We start from the raw sequence: 18,000 nt of genomic DNA, 5'->3' as shown, positions 1-18,000 counted from the left end.
CATGGTGAAACCCCGTCTCTACTAAAATACAGAAATTAGCCGGGTGTGGTGGCGGGCACCTGTAATTCCAGCTACTTGGGAGGCTGAGGCAGGAGAATCGCTTGATTCCAGGAGACGGAGGTTGCAGTGAGCCGAGATCGCACCATTGCACTCTAGCCTGGATGACAGGGGAAGACTCCATCTCAAAAAAAAAAAAAAATAGTAATAAATAAAAATAAAAAATAAAGTGCCAAGGCCCCTGGGGGGCTGTCCCTGAACTGTAGGCCTGTGCTAGGGGTGGCCTCCCTCTGCTTCACCCCCCACCCCAGGGGCTTCCTCCGGAGGTGGGGCTCCCCTGCCCAAAAACCCTCACCCTGGGGCCGCCTCCTGAGGAGGGCCTCTCTCCACATCACCCCCTACCCTGGGGCCTCCTGTCAAGGTGGGGCTCCGCTTTTCCCGTTTTGTTCCTACAACTCTGCCCCTTTAAGTGAGCTGGCGGCACAGAGCACTTGTCACAGGGCACAAAAAAAAAAATGCATCAAGGTGCCTCAGGATTCTCACAGCCAGGGGTGAGGGTTGTGGGGGACCCTGGCCACAGGGATGATGGTCAGTTCAGGTTGGGGCATCTGATCCCCAAACTGCACCCCACAATCTCAATTTCCAGCTAATTCCTGCCCCACCCTCTGCCCATCCTCCCGGGAGACAGCCTGCTCTAGGCATCCCATCTTGTGTGGCATCCCCACCCCTGCTTGCACCCAATGCTGATCTGGCAGTGCCTAGCTCCAGGCTCACACCACCCTCCCAGACCTGCGTGTCCCCCACCCTCACTCCGACGGAAGCCACAGGACCCCTGAGAACAACTTGAATGTTAGCGTCAGCGCCTCTGGGGACACAAGGTCAGTGCCCTAAAGCCAGTGGCAGCTTGTGTTTTTTTAGACAAGGCTTTTGGAGTGCAGTCGGTCACAGCTCCCTGCAGCCTCAACCTCATCAAGTGATCCTCCCACCTCAGCTTCCTGAGTAGCTAGGAGTACATGCACATGCCACCACATCTTGCTAATTTTTGTATTTTTAGTGGGTAGAGACGGGGTTTCACCATGTTGCCCAGCGTTCCTCCCGCCACGGCTTTCCAAAGTACTGGGATTACAGGCATGAGCCACCGCACACACCACTTGTATCTCCTATGCCTGTGTCAAGCAGCAGCAGCAAGGCAGCAGGAACCACTGCACCTGCACTGTGGCAGCTCGCAGGCCTCCCTGACGTCTGGTGGAGCCTTTCTCAAGCATGGGTGCCTTGGGTCCAACCCAGGACCCCCTCCCCAGCTCCCGTCCTGTGGAGGAGACCCCACCATGCTTCCTCACCGCCGGCTGCAGATGTCCTGAGCCCCTGCCCACTGCGCCCTAACATTACTGACTCGAAACCAGAACCCAGTGCCCACCCTGTCCTCACCGTCCTCACCCCCACGGCATTCTCAGTGAGGGACGCCCAGGCCCACCTACTCCCTTGGACTCACTTCTGTCCCCCCCGAGACCTTGCCTGGGACATGTGTCCACCTATGCCCTCTACTGCCCACCTCAGCCCTGTGGGCCCCAGTGGTGAGGAGGGGAGTCCTCACAGCCAGCCAAGGACAGGATGGTGATGAGGGGCAGGGGAACGAGGGCCGCCAGGCCTTGGCTCGTGATGCCTCCAAATTCCCCAGGGCCTCCCCAGAGCCTGGACACCACTGCATGGCAGGGTAGGTGTAGCCTGCCAGCCATATGTCCTCTGCCCCACCCCTCGCTGGAAATGCCTGTCCCGATGTGGCCCACGGGTCCTGCTGTTGCCCCTCACCATGCTCCCTGATGTGGCCAGGCTGGCCTGGGGGTCACACTACCTGAGGTGGCAGAGCTGAGCCAAGGTCCAGGGCCAGTTTCAAGAGGGTGGGCCAGGCTCCTCTGAGCCCATTTCCAGGGCAGCCCCTGCACCCTTGCTGTGCTGGACTCGGTGGGGACGTCTGGGTGGCTCTCTGCAGGTGACACACGTGCTGTGGCTGGCCAGGTGGGTGGCAGGTATGTGGGGGTGGAGCTCTCAGCTCTATCACTGCCAGGCCCTGGGGTGATGCTGGGCAGAGCTGTCCCTGCCAGGGCCCTCGAGTCCAGGAGTGGGTGAATCTGGGATGGTTCCAGAGCTTCCAAACCCACATCCAGCCCAGGATGTGAGAAGCAGCTCAGAAAGGCCTGAGCCAGGCTGTCCTGGTGGGGCAGGTACTGTGGGTCCCGCCTGCCCAGCTGACAGGAGGCAGCCAGTGGATGCCTGGGTGGGAGGGGCTCGAGCTCTCAGGGTGTCCCCCAGCCAGGACTCATCCAGGGCAGGGACCCCTCATGGGAGGATGGGGAGTCACACGGGGCCCAGGACCCCCGACTGAGAACTGCAGCAGACCCGTCACAGCAAACGGAGTGGAGGCCTGTATTTCACACCTGCTCACTCACTCCATGCCTTAGAAAAGAACACGTCCACCGCAGAGGCCGCAATGCCCACCTAGAGCAGGTCGTAGAAGTAGTCCAGGCCCTGGCCCAGCTCCCAGATAGAGACCCCAACGCCCAGCTCCCGGGCCAGCTCCAGCCGCACCTGCAGAGACTGGGCACAGATGGAGGTGTGAGCACCCGCTGAGGCCTGTCCCCCAACACCCAGGGATGTCCTCCAGGCCGAGGGGCAGCCCCGCCTGGACCCCAGGGACCCCAGGTCAGTGCCTGCTGGGCTGTCGCACGCCCCACCCCTCCCCCGGTCCCATGGCTGGCAGCACACGCACCTTCAGGGTTGGGTAGAAGACAATGTGCCTCCCACTGCGGCTCCTGCAAGACAAAGGGACGGTCAGCCCGTCCGCGGCCTCTGCTGCTTCCAGCCTCCTCCCCTCACAGCCAAAGTCCAGGGCCTGTACTCCTCCCACCCGCCAGGTGGCCACCTGCTGTCCAGCCGTGCTCCGGGGCTGGTAGCAGAGAGTGAGCTCGTGACCCTGTGACCCTGAGACCCCCTGGGCCCTGCTGCTCCCTCATCTCCACCTCCAGGGCCCCTCCCTGCACACAAGGCTGAAGCGGGCCACGCACTTCAAAACACTCACTTCTTGTACTCGAAGAAGTGCTCTGAGGCCTGGCTGTCCCACACCATCCGGGGCCTGTGGTCCTTCAGTGTCTGGATGTACCTGGGGAGACCAGGGTATGGGTTTGGGAGCCCACCCAGATCCCCCACAGCCCCACCCTGTACCCCCAAAGGCTGTGGCTCTCAGCAGGGGCAGGGCCACTCGGGGCAACAGGTCGAGGGAGCCACTGTCCCCAGTGGTCTGGGGGACAACCGGGGGGGTGGCCAGAGCCCCAGGCCCTGTGAACCCTGTATTCGAGGAAACCTCAGCTTCCAGGAGCTTCCTCGGGAGAAGCCGCCCCACCGAGTCCTTTCAGTGGCCTGGAGAGTGACACGGGGCCTGAAACTGCCTGACCCTGAGGGTGGCCCTCAGGCTACGCAGCGGCTGCTGGACAGGACTCCTCACTCTGTCCAGACCCCAGGTGAGAGGCTAACCAGACAGGCCTCAGGTTGCCCTGGCCCTGGGCTAATGGGCAGTGCCTCATACTGGGGATGGCTGCCCAGGGCGGTGGTTTCTGCATTTTTTTTTGAGACGGAGTCTTGCTCTGTCGCCCAGGCTGGTGTACAGTAGTGCGATCTTGGTTCACTGCAACCTCTGCCTCCCAGGTTCAAGTGATTCTTCTGCCTCAGCCTCCTGAGTAGCTGGGACTACAGGTGCGCATCACCATGCCCAACTAATTTTTGTATTTTTTAGCAGAGACGGGGGTTTCACCATATTGGCCAGGCTGCTCTCAAACTCCTGACCTCGTGATCTGTCCGCCTTGGCCTCCCAAAGTGCTGGGATTACAGGCGTGAGCCACTGCGCCTGGCCTCTGCACCCTTTCAAAGCCGGAGTCTGCCTCAGTCTTGAACAACAACCACCCCATGCCCAGGACTGCAGCAGGCCCCTCCTGAGCACCAAGAGCCAGTGGTTTGAGAACCACCCCCTCCTTCCCACAGAGGACAGGCTCATTCCCAAAGTGCTGGGGACACGCCTGTGGTTTCCAGAAGGCCACAGGGCCCTAAGCGTGTGCACATCTCACACTGCACATCTGGGACCAGGGCAGGTGGTTCCAGAACACTATGGGCCACAGCCACCAGCAGCACCAACAGATGGTTCTGGAAGCTTCTGGTCTCCGCAGACACGAGTCTGTGCAGGTGGAGGCAGCTGACAATGGAACATGACCGTGCCTGCTGCGTGAGGACGGTGCCCCCCACGTGCCTGGGGCTGCAGCCTCAGGGAGGAGGCCTGGTGTGGGGCCTACGGCCCGGGCGCCACGTGGGAAGGGAGGACAGGCAGTAGGCAGCTGCAGGGGCGTGGGGACCTGGGCCGTGTGGCATGGACACCCACAGGATCCTAAGGGGTCACGGATGGACAGTGCAGGGTTTATCCAAGTGAGAAATGGCCACAGGACTGCACCTCCAGCCACCTTTCTGCTCCTGCCCAGGAGGAGTGCGATGTCTGAGGCTCCCAAACGGGAGAGGCTGCTGGTGTCCTGAGCAGGGCAGAGTCCCCTTGACACTGGGAGCCTCTTCCAGACTAGGGCACATGTCACTTCAGAGCTGTGAGCGGGAGCAGATGCAACCCGCCCAGCAGTGCTAGACAAAGTGCTAGACTTGGCCAGGCGCGGTGGCTCACGCTTGTAATCCCAGCACTTTGGGAGGCCGAGGCGGGCGGATCACGAGGTCAGGAGATCCAGACCACGGTGAAACCCCGTCTCTACTAAAAATACAAAAAATTAGCCGGGCGTGGTGGCGGGCGCCTGTAGTCCCAGCTACTCGGAGAGGCTGAGGCAGGAGAATGGCATGAACCCGGGAGGCGGAGCTTGCAGTGAGCCGAGATCGTGCCACTGCACTCCAGCCTGGGTGACAGAGCGAGACTCCGTCTCAAAAAAACAAAACAAACAAACAAACAAACAAAAAAACAAAGTGCCAGACCCCATCGGGTAGCTCTGGCCTTTCAGGGCACGGAGGCTGCTCTGCAGACATCAGACCCCGGCAGACACATGGCAGGGAGGGTGGGAAACAGCACTTGGGCAGCCTCCCCAACCCGGACAGTTTCCCTTAGACGCCTGTTTCTGTTTTTTTGAGACAAAGTCTCGCTGTCACTCAGGCTGGAGTGCAGTGGCATAATCTTGGCTCACTGTAACCTCCGCCTCCTGGGTTCAAGCAATTCTCCCACCTCTGCCTCCCAAGTAGCTAGGATCACAGCCACCCGCCACCATGCCCAGCTGGTTTTTGTATTTTTAGTAGAGATGGGGTTACTCCGTGTTAGTCAGGCTGGTCTTGAACTCCTGACCTCAAGTGATCTGCCTGCCTCAGCCTCCCAAAGTGTTAGGATTACAAGTGTGAGCCACTGCACCCGGTCCCCCTGGATGCTGGTAATGGGATGGCAGCAGTGGCTGGCAGCTCCAGCCATACCAGGCATGGAAAAGTACTGCTGGACCCCTGCCCTCCTGTGGCTGGGCCAGGCCCCTCAATGGCCACATGCAAACATGGTCCTTCCAGAAGCCCCTCCAGGCCAGGCAACGTCATGGAGGCTGCCCGCATAGCCACAACTCCATCAGACAGCTCTAAAATTACTGCATCATCCTTAACTGAAACACCACTCAAGGTGTTGTTGATGTAATTTGCAGCTTCCCCCCCACCCGAATATCTGCTGGGTGGCTCTATGAGAAGAATGGGACGTGCAGGGTCCTGGGCAGATGCCTCAGGGCAGGGCTGGCCCTCGGGCTGTGGGGAGCTCTGGCCATGCCACACACTCCTCCTCCTGGGGGGCCTCTGTGGTCACTGCTCAAAATCTGCTGCCTCCGGAAGGAGGTGAAGCTGGGGGTGGCCAGGACTCCTGAGAGCACTGGGTGCCTCCCACTCAGGAGCCCCAGCCTGGTGGTTTGGTGAGTGGGTGGTGACCACACTGTGGGGACAGCCATGACCAGGACGCTGTCAGGGACCCCAACCCCAGGAATCGCTACTCCCAAGCAGGCCCTGGGGACGAGAAGCTGGAGCCCAGGTGCTGGGTGGGGGTGTGTGCCCAGCTCCCAAAAGCCCAGGGAGGGTCTGAGAGTCACTCCTGGGGAGGGAGGGTGAGACCACTGGGTGTGGGGGCGGGGCTGAGTGAGGACGGGCGGCTGCACACACAGCAGAGGGAGTCCAGGCCCACAGTGGAGGTAGGACAGTCCTCAGAGGGCCGCAGACACACAGAAGGGCTGGGTCCTTGGGGGGCCTGAGTGCCCACCCAGGCTGGTAACTGGGACCCCCTTGAGGGCTTATAAGACCCTGAGGAGCATGGCTGGTGTGATGGACAAGCATACCAGGGGGCCAGGCTCCCAGGAGGAACAAGGGCCACACAGGTCTTTCGGGGAGCAGGCACCAGCCACAGTGAGTGGGGAGTGAGCGAGGGGCCTGCCTGGGAGGAAGGAAGGGCCACAGAGAAGGCAGGGGAAGGTGAAATTCCGAGAGTGGGTGCGGGGAGTACCGCAGGAGCCCAGGGGAGGGATAAGCACATGGACGGGGAGGATGTAAGGAATAAGGACTCAATGAACACGGACAGCTCGGCCTCACAAAAACATCCAGAACAGACAAACCTACAGAGACGGTGGGCTGCAGGTGGGCACAAGCTAGGTTAGAGAAAGAGGGCACAACTGCTAAAAGGCACAGGGCTTCTTTTTGGGGAGCAGTAATGAGGATTGCACAATTCTGTGAGCATATTAAATGCCACTTTGAAATGGTGCATTTTATGGTATGTGAATTTTATCCAACCTCAAAAAAAGTTGCAAGGCCTCAAATAGAAAGGGTCAAGGAAAGCCAAACAGGATATACACACAAAACACACCAAGACGTGACACAGAGGAATTTAGGGGGACCAGGGACAGAGGTTCGACGCGTTTCTAGGGAGAAAGCAGATCAAGTGTGAGAAAGATGTTCTTGGGCCTCCTGATGTGTGGGGGGGTCACCCCACGGAGACCAGCTTGGAAACTTCTCCTGGAGAAAGGGCTCCAGAAAACCAAAATAAGTGGGATGAGGGGCTTGCTCCAAAGCCTGGGGAGTTTGCTGAGGTCTAAAAGGCAAGGATTAAAAACAGATGCCTGAGGGGGCCGGGCACAGTGGCCCACACCTGGAATCCCAGCACTTTGGGAGGCCGAGGCAGGCGGATCACCTGAGGTCAGGAGTTCGAGACCAGCCTGGCCAACATGGTGAAACCCCGTCTCTACTAAAAATACAAAAAATTAGCCAGGCATGGTGGCACACACCTGTAGTCCCAGCTACTTGGGAGGCTGAGGCAGGAGAATCACTTGAACCTGGGAGGTGGAGGCTATGGTGAGCTGAAATCAAGCCACTGCACTCCAGACTGGGTGACAAGAGTGAAACTCCATCTCCAAAACAAAAAGAGATAGCGTCTTGCTCTGTCACGGAGACTGGAATGCAATGGTGTGATCATAGCGCACTGCAGCCTGGACCTCCAAGGCTCAAGCAATCCTCCCGCCTCAGCCTCCTGAGTGGCCGGGACTACAGGTGTGCAACACCACACCCTGCTAACTTAACATTTTTGTAGAGATGGGGGTCTTGCTATGTGGCCCAAGCTGGTTTCAAACTTCTGGCCTCAAGTGATCCTCCCACCTCGGCCTCCCAATCTGTTATGATTACAGGCGTGAGTCACCACACGCAGCACCCCTTGGACTTGACTGACTGGCTGCTAGGGCTGTACTGGCTCCAAAGGTATAGCAGTCATGGTATGCTGTGAGCCGCCCTGAGCCACCATTAGGAAACGATTCCGTGTCCTGGAGGCAGCAGGCAGAAGACACAGCCTGGCAGTGCACAGCTTCCTGCAGGGAAAAGTGCATGAGGCCCGGCTCTGGCCTCAGGATTGTGTGTCGAGAGAACCGCTTCCTAGGACCCCTCAGGAGCCCCCACAGGGCTCTGCAGCCAGCTCCAAGGAACGGGTCCAAGGGAGTGCAGCTGCTTCTGGCTGGTGGGAGGAGGGGCTTGCAGGCTCCACCCAGGGCCAGAGCTGCTGTGGGCAATGGTGAAGCCCCCAACGCCAGGCCCAGGCCCCTCCTGAAGGGAGGACATAGCTGATGGCTGGCCCTCCCCAAGCCCACCCTGCAGACACTGAAACCCCAGGCCAGGTGCTCCTATCTTCACAGGTTTCAATCGCCTCTCAGAGCTTGAGTTCAACCAGACAGCCCTCCTCGGTGGGTGGCCATCCTTCTTCGGGGCTGTCCTGTCTGAAATATGGGATCCAGCAATGTCCTGACCAGAAGCCCTAGGGCTTGCCGTCTCCCTCTCGTGGAGATGGGCGTGGCTGGGCCCGCAGGTACATGCTAGCCAGTCCCTGCACCTGGCCCCTTTGGGGATGTGCTCAGGAGCTGCTGCTAGTCTGCCAAGGCTCCCAGAGGCACAAGCTGTAGACACTGAGGGCCCCGGGCATGGCGGAGACCTGGCTCCTTGTCACTGGCTATCAGAGAGCGCTGGGGTGTTGGGAGAACAAGGTGAGCATGAGGCCGGGGATCGGGGTTGGGGTTGCTGAAACTCTTGGCGCCACATGAGGCCGAGGGAGTCAAGTATTGGGGTGGCCATGAGGGGCTCGCCACACCATTCTATGCATTTTTATGCTTGAAGAGTCTCACAGTAAAAGATTCACAAGATAGAGGGGAGGAAAACGCCTAGGTCCACTGAGTCGTGGCAGCAAAGGACGCCACAGCAGTGATGAGGGCCACGTGCCTAAGATTCAATCCCTGCGGCTGCCGGCCTCCCAGACGTCCCCTGGGGGGTGACAGACGGACGAAGGAATGATGGGCTCCACTCTGCAGAGGACACAGTACAGGCTGGAGGAGCGACAAGGCTGGGGCTGGATGACTGGCTGGTGTGGGTGGCAGGCGCCGCACGTGGTGTGTGGGGGCACGTGAGGCCGGGGGCTGTCTGCTCTTTAGCGTGGCCGCAGCTAATAAGTGAGATTTCAGCTACAAAAGCAGAAATTTGGTGCCAACACAAGGCGAGAACAGAGGGTGAGAAGAGGCGTCTGAGCTGATGTCACCAGAGCTCAGCAGGAGCTGGCACAGATGCAAGGACAGATAAGCCTTGAGAAAGGGCCGGGGAGAAGAGCCCCAGCTTCTAGAACAGATAGGCAGGACCCACAGGACACGCCACAATGGGTGGCCCATCTCACCCTGTGCACATTGCAGGCAGTGAGCCCTTGGGCTGGATTTGGTGTCCAGAGTGGATGCCACCTGTCCAAGGCAGGACTACGGGGTGCAGAGGAACAGTGCAGCTGAGAGGGAGGTCGGGGCTCAGGGAGGGGCCGGACACCACCGGGGCAGAACCGGGGTCAGGAAGAATGTTCTGAGGAGCTGCAAACACGGCCCCTCCACCGCGCAGACATTCAGGCAGAGGCAGGAGTGCCGTCCACTCGTAGAGGGGACTCTGGCACAGTTGAGAGCCAGGAACCCACCCAGGGAAGACTCTGGTGGCTGTCAGGCATCACACTCCCAGCAGCAGGGATGCCTCTGCCTATGATCCTTGCCAGTGTCCCCCTTGGACTAGCGTGAGGGCGCCCTCCCTGCCATACCCTTGAGGCAGGAGCCACGGCTGTGCAGCGTCAGCACTCTCTCGGCCGGCTCGGCAGCTGTGAGGATGCACGTGTGAGCGAGTCTTGGCAGCTGGTTATTTATTCCAGCCTTGCGGGAGGTGGCCCTGCTGAACTGGCATCTGTGCTGCTGCCCTGGCCAAGGTCTCTGGGCAGGGACAGACAGGGCAAGAGCTACTGGCCACCCAAGTTGGGACGTGGGGACAGCACTCTAGGAGCCCCTGAGACCCAGATCTCCCCATGGCCTGCTCCCTTCAAGTAGTCCTGCATCCAGGCTGGAGCCCGCCAGGTGCCCACACCCCTCCTCTGTGCCACTCAGGCCCAGGGGTTATCAACAAGGGCACTTTGGGTGGGTGAGGAGGGCAGATGAGGAGGGGACTTCTCAACTGGGAGTGAGGACCCAGAAGCAGTGCCTTTCTTTCCTGACTGGGTGCACCCAGACCCCAACTTGTGCAAAGGTGGGGGGCCTAAGGGCATACACCCCCATACACTCACGTACACACCTTTGTAATCAGAATTCCTTGACTCCAAACCCCCTAGCCAATTCTCAGAACAATCATGGGTGGGTGCAGCTGCCCAGGGGAGGCTGCTAAAGGCTTTCGTTGTTTTGGAGACAGGGTCTGGCTCTGGAGCCCAGACTGGAGTGCAGCCTCCACCTCCACAGCTCAGGCATTCCTCAGCCTCCGGAGTAGCTGGGACCACAGGTGTGCACCACCATACCAGCTAATTGTTTTTTACACTATTTGTAATGACAGGGTCTCTCTATTTTGCACAGAAGGTCTTGAACCCCTGGGCTCAAGCAATCCTCCTGCCTTGGCCCCACAACGTGCTGGGATTACCGGTGTGAGCCGTTGTGCCAAGCCACACTGATGCCTTGTGTGACCTGACCCAGGCTCTTGTGCAGTGAGTGAGCCCTAACTCTTCACCCTCAGATGGTGTAATGGGCTGAGCTGTTCCCCTAAAATCCACAGGGTGAAGTGTGTGACGTCTTGAATGTTCTCTGCAAAATTCACACTGAAATGTAATCCCCACTGTTGCACTTTGGGGAGGCAGGGCATTTAGAAGGCGGCACTGTGGGAAGGCGGGGCCTTTAGAAGGTGACACTGTTGGGAGGCAGGGCCTGTAGAAGGTGACTGGGTCATGAGGGCCCTGGTGAACAGATTAATCCATTCATGGACTAGTGGGTTAATGGACCAGTGGGTGACCATGGGCATGGGACTGTGGCTTTCTAAGAAGAGGAAGGCGGCCTGGGCAGCTCGCTCAGACCCTGTACCACAGACACCCTGCACTGCCTCCGGACTCTTCGGAGTCCCCACCAGCAAGAACGCTCTCACAGAAGTGGCCACGGACCTCGGACTTCTCAGCCTCTATAAGAAATAAATTCCTGTATGGGTGCAATGGCTCACATCTGTAATCCCAGCACTTTGGGAAGCCGAGCTGGGTGGATCACTTGGGATCAGGAGTTTGAGACCAGCCTGGCCGACATAGCAAAACCCTGTCTCTACTAAAAATATAAAAATTAGCTGGGCGTGGTGGCACGTGCCTGTAGTCCCAGCTACTCGGGAGGCTGAGGCAGGACAATCGCTTGAACACAGGAGGTAGAGGTTGCAGTGAGCTGAGATCACACCACTGCACTCCAGCCTGCTGACTCCATCTCAAAAAAACAAACCAAACAAAACAAAACAAAACCGTGGTGGCACATGCCTGTAATTCGAGCTACTCGGGAGGCTGAGGCAGAAGAACTGCTTGAACCTGGGAGGCGGAGGTTACTGTGACCCAAGATCGCACCATTGCACTCCAGCCTGGGTAACAAGAGTGAAATTCTGTCTCAAAAAAAAAAAATTCCTTTTCTTTATAAAGTACTCAGTTTCAGGTATTCTGTTATAAGCAACAGAAAATGAACTAACACAAGTCCTAATCCCCAGTGCCTCAGAGTAGCACTATATTTGGAGAAATAGTCTTTTTTATTCTTTTGTTTTTTTGAGACAGAGTCTTGCACTGTTGCCCAGGCTGGAGTGCAATGGCGCAATCTCTGCTCACTGCAACCTCTGCCTCCCGGGTCCAAGCAATTCTCCTGTCTCAGCCTCCCAAGTAGCTGGAATTACAGGCCTCCCGAGTAGCTCGCCACCACACCTGGCTAATTTTTTTTTCTTTTTTTTGAGACGAAGTCACACTCTGTCACCCAGGCTGGAGTGCAGTGGCGCAATCTCGGCTCACTGCAAGCTCCGCCTCCAGGGTTCACGCCATTCTTCTGCCTCAGCCTCCCAAATAGCTGGGACTACAGGTGCCCTCCACCATGCCCGGCTAATTTTTTGTATTTTTTAGTAGAGACGGGGTTTCACCGTGTTAGCCAGGATGGTCTCGATCTCCTGACCTCGTGATCTGCCTGCTTCGGCCTCCCAAAGTGCTGGGATTACAGGCGTAAGCCACGGTGCCCAGCCACGCCCGACTAATTTTTTGTATTTTTAGTAGAGATGGGGTTTCACTATGCTGGCCAGGCTGGTCTTGAACTCCTGACTTTGTAATCCGCCTGCCTTATTCTTTTTCTTTTGTAGAGTTAGGGTCTCACCATGTTGCCCAGGCTGACCTTGAACTCCTGGGCTCCAGTGACCCTCCTGCCTCAGCCTCCTGAGTAGCTAGGACTACAGGCCTGAGCCTACACCAAGAAAGTCTTTCAAGACATGATTAAGTTAAAATGCCATCACAAGGGTGGGCTGTAATGCAACATGACTGGTGTCTTATAAGAAGAGGAGAAGAGGACACAGGCGCACATGGAACCTTGTGAGGACACAGGGAGTAGGCAGTATTGACCAGCCAAGGAGAGAGGCCCTGGGAAAGGACACACGCAGGCACACACAGCACCTTGTGAGGACACATGGAGAAGGCAGTTATCTACCAGCCGAGGAGAGAGGCCCTGGGAGGAGCTGACCCAACCTTGACGGCACCTTCATCTCATCTCCCACCTCCAGCCCCCAGGACTGAGACGAAGCTGTTATTTCAGCTGCCCCATCTGTGGCACTTTGTTACCCTTGAAGACTAGTGCGGTGGCAACTCAAGGCCAACACCTGTTTCCCTTTCAAAAGCCCAACCAGAAGTGAGGCTTCCCTGAAGGCCTGGGTAAGCAGAGCCCACAGCTGGAGCTGAGTCAGGGCTCTGTGCACGGGGAGGCCTCTTGCTTTGCACAGGGGATCCTGGGCTGGGAGCCCAAGCTCTGTACCTGGCTCCACCCAAATGTCCCAGAACCAGGCACCATGTCAGGGATGTGGTAAGGTGGGAGACATGAGCTATGCTTCCAGAGCCTTCCAGGGATTCCCAGCGTCAAAGGAGGGCCATGGTGGGGGAGGGTGCAGCACACACAGGAGCACAGAGCGGTCCCGACTGAAAGAACAGACAGTTGGGCAGACAGGGCGGCCAGGCCCCTCACTCTGCATTGCAGGAACATGAGAGCTGGCACCCAGTGACTGACCCGTGCCCCATCTCAGCAGGAGCAGGGGACCTAAACGAGCCAGGGGCCTTGGGGCATCGCCCTCGCCCGTGTGGAGCCCCGCGTGTCTCAGTGTGTGGCTGGATGACTCACTGGGTAAGATGTGGGTGAGAAGACGCCAGCACCCCCTCGTGTCCGCCCCCGCAGCAACGTCAGGCCCTGCTCAGCGACCCAGAGCACACCCAGGGCCAGGAGCCAGAGAACAACAGCGGGAGCCCAGGCCTGTGCTGGACCCCAGGACCAGCCATGTGGACAGAGAGAAGTGTGCATGTAGAGTGTCGGGGGAAAGCCTCCCTAAGGGGACCACCACACACGACCCAGGTCTTGCAACGTGGCCCACCTGACATCTGCTGTGGAGGGGCTCAGAGGGCACCCCTGGAGGCCGGGCAGGGAACACTGCCCCAACATACTCCTCTACCCACTGCCACCACCCTCAAGACCCGCGAATCCAGCAGGTTACCTCTGCCCCTCCCCACAGCCGACCAGGAGGAATCAGGGGTGATGGCCTGGCCTCAGCTCACCTGCCTGGGCTGACACACGCACACACCCCTCACGGAGGGCAGGCCTGGGGGGGACCTGCAACGACTCATAAAGACGACAGCCGAGGCCTCCACAAAAAGGACCAGGTTCTCCAGAAAAGTGAGCAGCTAAAACTGTTTCTAAGAAACTGAACTGCACCCGGAGCAAAGATTAAGATGATTTATAAAAACGCTGAAACACCCAGCATGCAACATGGTAAAATTCACAATGCCTGAGGCATCAACCCAAGAGTACCAGGCCCACAGGAAGGCAGCATAATAGGACCCCAAACAAGGAGGAAAAGCAGCCTCCTGAAGCCGACCCCGATATCAGAACCAGCAGACACGGGCACTCAGCAGTTACTACAACTGAATCCCAATCTGCAAAAGTTTAGTAGAGACATGGAAGACGTAAAGGGGACCCCAAGCAAGCCTCTAGAGAATTGTAACATGTTGACCGGGCTCGGTGGCTCGCCCCTGTCATCGCAGCACTTTGGGAGACTGAGGCAGGAGGATCACTTGAGCCTAGGCAACATAGTGAGACCCCATGTCATAAAAAATAAAGAAAATTGAATTACAGCATGAGGTGACAAAAGCGCTGGATGAGATTAACGGCAGGTTGGGTAGTGAGAAAAATGACCACGTCGGGCTCAGGGAGGATGGGATTAACGGCAGGTTGGGCACAGCAAGAGAAATGATCAGGCCAGGCGCGGGGCTCACCCGTCATCCCAGCACTTCGGGAGGCTGAGGCAGGAGGATTGCTTGAGCCTAGGAATTTGAGACCAGCCTCGACAACATGGCAAAGCCCTGTCTCTACAAAAAAATACAAAAATTAGCAGGGTATAGTGGCATGCACCTGTGGTCCCAGCTATTTGCGAGGCTGAGGTGGGAGGATGGCTTCAGCCCAGGAGGTTGAGGCTGCAGTGAGCTATGATCACACCAGTGCATTGCAGCCTGGACGACAGAGTGAGACCCTGTCCCCCTCCCCCCGAAAAAAAAAAACGAAAACAGAGAAAAAGGAATCCCGGCCCAGTGCGGTGGCTCACACCTGTAATACCAGCACTTTGGGGGTCCGAGGCAGGTGGATCACGAGGTCAGGAGATTGAGACCATCCTGGCTAACGCGGTGAAATCCCATCTCTACTAAATATACAAAAATTAGCTGGGTGTGGTGGCGGACGCCTGTAGTCCCAGCTACTCAGAAGGCTGAGGCAGGAGAAGGCGTGAACCCTTTCTCGGCAGTGAGCCGAGATTGCGCCACTACACTCCAGCCTGGGCAACAAAGCGAGACTCCGTCTCAAAAAAAAAAGAATTCCAAAAGGTAAAAGGTGTATTCGTGAGCTGTGGGACAAATTCAATGGATCTAGTGTTTGTGGTCTCCAAACGAGAGGACAGAAGAGAGAAACAGAAAAAATATTTGAAGAATTTGGCCCCACATTTTCCAAATTTGCCAGAAGTGCAAGTGAACAGATTCAAGAGGCTCCATGAACACTGTGCAAAAGGGAAACGAAGACATGTCAATCAAATTGTTCAAAACCAGCCATAAACACAAGATAGTCCTAAGAGCAGGGAGGACAGCAACACAGGCAGGAGAAAGAGGTGGCGGTGAAACGCCGTCCGAGTGAGAGGGCAGCAACATGCTTAAGGTGCCGGCGAAAAAACCGACAGCCAGAATTCTACAGTCAGGAAAAATGTCCTCCAGAAATGAAGTAAAGTAATGCCAACAAGAAACCACACTCGCAGAGCACACCAAGAACACACAAAGCAGGAAATTACTCCCGGGCAGAGGAGACGAGGAGGAGCATTCAACCCAGGAGGCCCAGGCCCAGCCTGTGTGCTGTGGGGCAAGGATGACAGGTGGGGGAAGCCTCAGTCCCAGCCTCGCGCAGATGTGGGGACAGCTAACGTGGCGGTGTCGTGGGTGGCGACCACAGTGGCGGCTGCGGTGGGGTGGGCACCAAGCAGAACCGGCTCCTGGCCCAGCCTCTATCTCTGACTCTGTGGGGCACAAGCCCCAGGGGACCGGGACCCTCCCCATCACTCCGTCTCCTTACACCCACACCCACCCACACCCAGTGACACCTTCAGCACGGCAGGGACAGCCCTTGGCTCACCTGGCCCCGACAACAGGCTCACGGGCATCCTTGGAGGTCGCGTAGTCCATACCATAGAAGTTCAGCCCCAGGAGGATTTTGCTTCGCCACTTGGACTTGGGGTCCAGGACCTGGACGCAGGCTCGAACCCAGGACAGGGGTGCATTAGGGCCAGGCCTGCAGGGCAAGGGGTGAGCGAGTTTCAGCAACAGGGAGGGCCCCGCACCTGAGACATCACTGGGGCCCTCCATCGAGGGGTGCATCCTCCCCATGCTGCGGCTGATGCCTCTAGAGAGTTGTAAAGAACAGAAGTGACCCATCAGAAAGGCCTGTCAGCAGAGTGGGCCCATGAGGGATGTCACATCCAGGGCCAGGATCACCCATCAGAAAGGGCTGTCAGCAGAACGGCCCCATGAGGCACGTCCAGGGCCAGGATCACCCATCATAAAGGGCTGTCAGCAGAGCAGGCCCATGAGGGACACCACATCCAGGGCCAGGCACTCATGTGCGGCCCCCACCCCACAGCCATGGGCAGGAGTCCTCATGACACAGTGGGAAGGAGGTCAGCAGACACGAGGCCTTCTGGGCATCCTTCCTGCAGTCTCCCTGCCTGTGCCTGTGTCATGCAGCCCTCCCACAACAGTGTGGCTCAGGCTAAGGAGGACAGGGCGGCATCAGGCAGCAGCAGGACTGTGCCTGTGCCCCACCCGTGACCCAGCTCCACCAGAGGCAGAGCCCCACCCACGTGACCACCACAGGGCATGGGGCAGGTGCAGTGCCACTGGCTTCCCTCAGGTGGGCGTCCAGGCTCAGCAGGTGGCCTTGTGCACAGAACCACAGGCAAGAGGGCGTCAGCTATGCCCAGGAGCCCCCCAGGTCCACACTCACTGCTGTGCTGTGGAGTCTGCTGCGCCCAGGAGCCCCCCCAAGCCCACACTCACTGATGCGCTGTGGAGTAGTCGTAGGTCATGAGGCTGAAACCATCCAGCACGGGGGCCAGCTGCTCAAACTCCTTGTGCGTGAACATGCCCAGCTGGTCAGTCCTGCAACAGACAGGTGCAGCCACCTCAGGCTGCTATGCCCTGCCTGAAGCCCCTTCCCCAGCTGCGGTTCAGCTGGGGTGAGAGCAAGCTGGCTGTAGGGGACTTGGGTCACTTTTCCCAAGGGGAAAAGTGTCCTCCTGGGATGGGGACAGCCTGCAGCTTGGTTGGGGCCACAGAGGCTGGGGGCTGGGAGACACAGGGGGATGTGGTCATGGGGGCCCAGAGGCCTGAGACCAGGGTACAGCTGAGAATGACAGACCTAACGGCAGGGAGACCTGGGCCAGGGCTGCCCATGGAGGAGCAAGGTCAGTGGCGAGTGGCTAAGAGGATGGGCCACTGCCGAGACTGGGGTCGCTGAGATGGAAGTGACTGATCCAGGCTCCCAGGAGCGTCTCCTCCTGGGGTCTGTACCAAAGCCTCCCTGAAAGCAGAGCCAGCTCCTGGGACGCAGCCCTCAAGCCCAGGCAGGCTCTCCAAAGCCCTCACTGAACCTCAGTAGGTAGATGGGAAGGACAAGTGCTTGGCTCCCAGGGATGGAGCAAGGCTGTGTGGCACATTCCCCAGCATGGGGGAAGGGGCACCAGGGCAGGTGGTCGGCTGTGGACACCTGTGGCATGGGCACTGCGGAAAAAGAGGCCCTGTTCTGTCTGCCTGGCCCCTGGGCCATCTCTGGACGGCAGCCCTTCCCTCGGGGACCTGGTCTTTCCTGACCTAGATCCACAGGAGACTAGTGTCTCTTGGGGCAGCCTTCCCACCTGGCCCAGGGAGAGGTGGGCGCTGGCCTACGGCCCCTCCACACTCAGATCTGTAAGCCAAGGGGAGACGGGAGCAGTACACGAAGGTCAACACTGAGGGGGCCGAGGGCCCCCACGGCAGCAGGACACAGGACAACAGCATGGGAGATGTGGCCAGAGGACCAGCATGCACCGAAGTGAGGGGGGGTCCCTGTGAGGCAGTGAGGCTGTGGGCCCTGATCTCCCTCAGTTGTGACCCATCCTCTGCTGAAGGGTCACTGGGCTCCCAAATCTGGACCACGCCAAGGGCCTCAGTGCTGGGGCTTCTGTCACGGCCTTGAGGGCCCAAGACGCCTCCTGCAGATCCCCGGACCCACCTGGCAGGTCTGAGGAGCCCCTCTCCAGATGTGCAGTTTTATCCTAGCCCCTGCCCTGAGTCTACCAGGACCAAGGTCTGGCCTTCCTCCTCTGCTGGGC

At 58.4% G+C, this 18,000-nt stretch overlaps 1 protein-coding gene across 9 annotated transcripts in view; it reads right to left on the bottom strand.

The window, feature by feature from the left end:
• Window positions 1–491: 491 nt before the first annotated feature.
• CHID1 (chitinase domain containing 1) overlaps window positions 492–18,000 on the bottom strand; it is a 42,390-nt gene continuing 24,881 nt past the window's right edge. For 3 of the 9 annotated variants that reach the window (XM_030801959.1, XM_030801954.1, XM_030801955.1), the window contains exons 9-13: window positions 16,688–16,789; window positions 15,768–15,923; window positions 3,074–3,154; window positions 2,765–2,807; window positions 492–2,592 (exon numbers count right to left, since the gene is read on the bottom strand). In XM_030801959.1, coding sequence (XP_030657819.1) covers window positions 2,494–2,592; window positions 2,765–2,807; window positions 3,074–3,154; window positions 15,768–15,923; window positions 16,688–16,789 — 481 coding nt within the window. In that variant the 3' untranslated portion in view covers window positions 492–2,493. The remainder of the gene's footprint in view (window positions 2,593–2,764; window positions 2,808–3,073; window positions 3,155–15,767; window positions 15,924–16,687; window positions 16,790–18,000) is intronic. The other 6 variants (XM_030801952.1, XM_030801957.1, XR_004027584.1 and 3 more) reach the window with 5 other exon arrangements.

The sequence above is a fragment of the Nomascus leucogenys genome, chromosome 21, assembly GCF_006542625.1.
Source record: "Nomascus leucogenys isolate Asia chromosome 21, Asia_NLE_v1, whole genome shotgun sequence".
Classification (NCBI taxonomy): domain Eukaryota; kingdom Metazoa; phylum Chordata; class Mammalia; order Primates; family Hylobatidae; genus Nomascus; species Nomascus leucogenys.
The sequence above is the reverse complement of the archived record's forward strand: the minus strand, read 5'-3'. Positions and strand labels throughout refer to the sequence as shown.